The 3,284-nt window shown below is 46.6% G+C and overlaps 1 protein-coding gene across 4 annotated transcripts; it reads right to left on the bottom strand.

Moving 5' to 3' along the window:
• Positions 1 to 323: 323 nt before the first annotated feature.
• On the bottom strand, positions 324 to 1,404 carry LOC136513044 (photosystem II reaction center W protein, chloroplastic-like). 4 transcript variants are annotated; one of them, XM_066507043.1, is made up of 2 exons: positions 1,201 to 1,401; positions 324 to 931 (listed from the first exon to the last, which is right to left on the bottom strand). In XM_066507043.1, the coding sequence occupies exons 1-2, from the start codon at positions 1,268 to 1,270 to the stop codon at positions 588 to 590; spliced, it is 414 nt and encodes a 137-aa protein (XP_066363140.1). In that variant the 5' UTR covers positions 1,271 to 1,401; the 3' UTR covers positions 324 to 587. The 4 variants fall into 4 exon arrangements, 3 of the variants coding, with proteins under 3 accessions (XP_066363140.1, XP_066363141.1, XP_066363139.1); XM_066507044.1 differs by having other exon boundaries at positions 1,114 to 1,354; XM_066507042.1 differs by having other exon boundaries at positions 324 to 1,007; positions 1,133 to 1,354.
• Between the last annotated feature and the right edge of the window lie 1,880 nt (positions 1,405 to 3,284).

Below are 3,284 nucleotides of genomic sequence, written 5' to 3'. Positions count from 1 at the left end.
TCAGATATATGAAGGCCACGCATGATAGTATGATACTGCCATGTACACTGCTATCAATAAACTCCATACAGTACTACATGTGTACAGCTTCATCATGTCTTTCATCCATGCACGATACTCTATTCGTTCTAAATTATAAACCGTTCTGAGTATAGAGATTTTATTATGTATCTAGACATATATCTAGATACATAACTAAATTGATAAAAAAAAAGTGAAAACGAGTTTAATTTGGAACGGAGAGAGTAATCGATAAACCAACTACTACTAAGTACTCGAGTCATTACCATATTTCAGATGCAACAACAGAGGCCTCATTCGTGTGCCTTTAAACCCGACTTAATCCGCTTTTTTTTCAACCGAAACAGTGTTTCTCTCACAAATTTCTCCAGATTTATCCAAATTCTCCTAAATTCCTTTAGAATTCCTCTAAACGAACGGGGCCAGAATTACGGTCGCATACAACCATGGCTTCATCGTCTGCACCCACGCATGCACAGATCGAACTCACGGACTACACGGTGGTCAGGCTGAACAAAAATACAGTAGCTAGGAATCGACGAATCAGATGAGGGAGTGTCCGTTTTTCAGAGCGAGAGGCCGGAGTCATCGTCCTCGTCGAGCGTGGAGGTGTAGACGGTGTAGAGGGACCAGATGAGGCCGAAGACGCCCAGCAGGATCCACCCTAGCAGGTTGTTGCTGAGCCCCAGGCTGAGCCCGGTGCCCTCCGTCGACATCCGCTCGTCCACCAGCGCCAGCGCGGGCGACGACGTCGTCATCGCGCTGGCCACGGCCAGAAGGGACGACGCGCAGCCGGCCGGAGACGCTGGCGCCTTGCAGTTAACGCTGCTGCCGTCCCGCTGACTCGGCCGCCTCGAGTTGGCGGCGCCGCACCGCACCTTCTCGGCTCTCACCCTCAGCTGCGGCAGCCCTGCAGTGGCACACACAGCAACCTCCTCAGTCCTCGTGTCAAGAGATACTTCGGCACCGTTTCCTTCGCTGAAAAACTAAACCAAAATACTATTCTGACTAATTTGTTAGAACAGAAAAACATTATTTCAATAAAAAAAAACATACTAAAAAGTACTGATGATAAGACAAAGCGAACAGAGCCTTCGTCTGTAGTGCTTACACGCCGCCGCATGTAGATGACTGACGGCGCCGCTAGCTCTTGCACCAGACGACGACGACTTTACGTACCTTGAGCCTGAGACGACGGCCTGGCGACGGCGGCCGCGCCGACGAGGGTGGCGGCGCTGATGGTTGCCATTGCTCAATCTCGCTGGGCTAACTAACGGTCTCGTGCCTGCCTGCTGTGTCTAGATTCTAGAACTACTCTAGATGCAATACAAGTGGTGTTATTCTCCAGTAGGCGTTCAGCCAAATTGCTGCCACTCAAGCAAGTGTGGCTGCCTGCCTGCCAACGGCCTGGTTATCCATGTGTACATGTCATATCGTTCTGGAGCCAATGAGTGGTCGCCACGTAGATCCACCGATTCCCACAGGGCCACAGGAAAGAAGCAGCCGTGGACGCGGAAAAAAAAATCGTGGGGCCATCAGACCAGCGCCCACGTGGCTGTGGCTCTGGCTCTGGCTCTGGGACAACTCGGCTCGTCTGATTGGCGATTGCCTCTATCCGCTGCCCACACGTCTGATTGCCATACACCGATACACGGTTGCCTGCACTGGGCTCATCCTTGGCAGTCAAAAACGTGGAATATGGTCATGTTCCTCGTTCCGGAAACATTCACGTACCTGTTTTGAGAACATTTGCGTTTCCACATTATAAAATATTGTCTAAAGTTCATGTTCTCCTTCTCGTTCCGTGTTCACGTTCCCTTCTAGCTAGGATGCTAACGTATAATGTTTTTGGGATGCTTAAAGACCCTCATAATTTTGCTCCAAGTAGCGCCAGAATACGAGAGAGAGGATTGGAGTGTTGCTCGGCACGCTACAGCCAGTGGTGCCAGCACCAGAAAAAATAGGAGCTAGACAACTTCTTGCCTCGGTGCCAATTATACAGAATATTATCTTTTACTTTCTTGCTTCTCTCTACGACCCCAACTTACATCAATAACACAGATATGGTGGGTTCCGTAGTGATTCAGACGTTTTACGCATCAAATATACTTTTTACTGTGGCCTTTGCTTTTTTTACTGGCACGTACCACTCTATGCTGTGGACGGTCTAAGGGCTCACCCCGATGACACCGACAGTAAGAGCATGTTTAGTTCCCACCCCAAAATCCAAAAAAGTGCTATAGTACCCATCACATCGAATCTTGCGATACATGCATGGAGCATTAAATGTAGACGAAAAAAAACTAATTGCACAGTTTGGTTGGAAATTGCGAGACGAACGTTTTGAGCCTAATTAGTCCACGATGAACACTATTTGCCAAATAAAAACGAAAGTGCTACAGTAGCCCAAATTCCCAAATTTGGGCAACTAAACACACTCTAAGTTGATATGGAGGATGAGTCATTCAAGTTGATGCGACCCCTCTGGCTCTTACTTTCATTGATTTTGCTTGAGATGGATGGTAAACTTGCCATCCCTGTGTATAGACTATAGATATGCTCGTTACCCTGGGGTGATTCAGTGATTGTCATAATCTGTGCTTGTTTCCCTTGGACGGACTGCAATGGCAAGATTATAGAGAAGTACCTATGGAATGACATAGTTCCAAGAGCTAGTGCACACGACTACAAAGAAAGCCTCGCCTACCATTCGTTTCTCGCCTGCCAAGTTTTCTCAAAGAGATTTAGAAAATTGTTAGGTTCCTATTGATCAGAAATGGTTAACTTCTTCTGCTTCGTCTCAAGTCTGTGTTTGTAATAATTGTGAACTGATGTCTCTTGTTTAAAGAGGTTTGAAGCCCCAACTTATCCATTATCTGAAAAAAAAGGTCTTTGTGTTTGTAATACTTGTGACCTTATTTCGTTACTGTTCTTCTCATTCCCCATTAGGGCCTGTTCATTTGACCAGGAATGGCCACCTGAAACAATTTTCAACTGGATTGATTGTCTAATTTGTATAACTTTGATCAGCTGGAATAATTCCTGGGCTCAATCGACCCTAACCGAACAAGCCCTTATGCATTTTACTCCCCACTGTCCACTTTGCACACCTCCGCTATGTATGCCTCTGCGTTTCTCAATGTTGGGCTAGTAATTTATTGTCGCCGTGAAGTTTTCATATTTCTTGGTACCAATAGGTGTAAAGTTGAGTGCACCTGTGCTTTAGGAAACTGAATTGCACATAGCAGTGTTGATACGTCTGC

The sequence above is a fragment of the Miscanthus floridulus genome, chromosome 16, assembly GCF_019320115.1.
Source record: "Miscanthus floridulus cultivar M001 chromosome 16, ASM1932011v1, whole genome shotgun sequence".
Taxonomy (NCBI): domain Eukaryota; kingdom Viridiplantae; phylum Streptophyta; class Magnoliopsida; order Poales; family Poaceae; genus Miscanthus; species Miscanthus floridulus.
The sequence above is the reverse complement of the archived record's forward strand: the minus strand, read 5'-3'. Positions and strand labels throughout refer to the sequence as shown.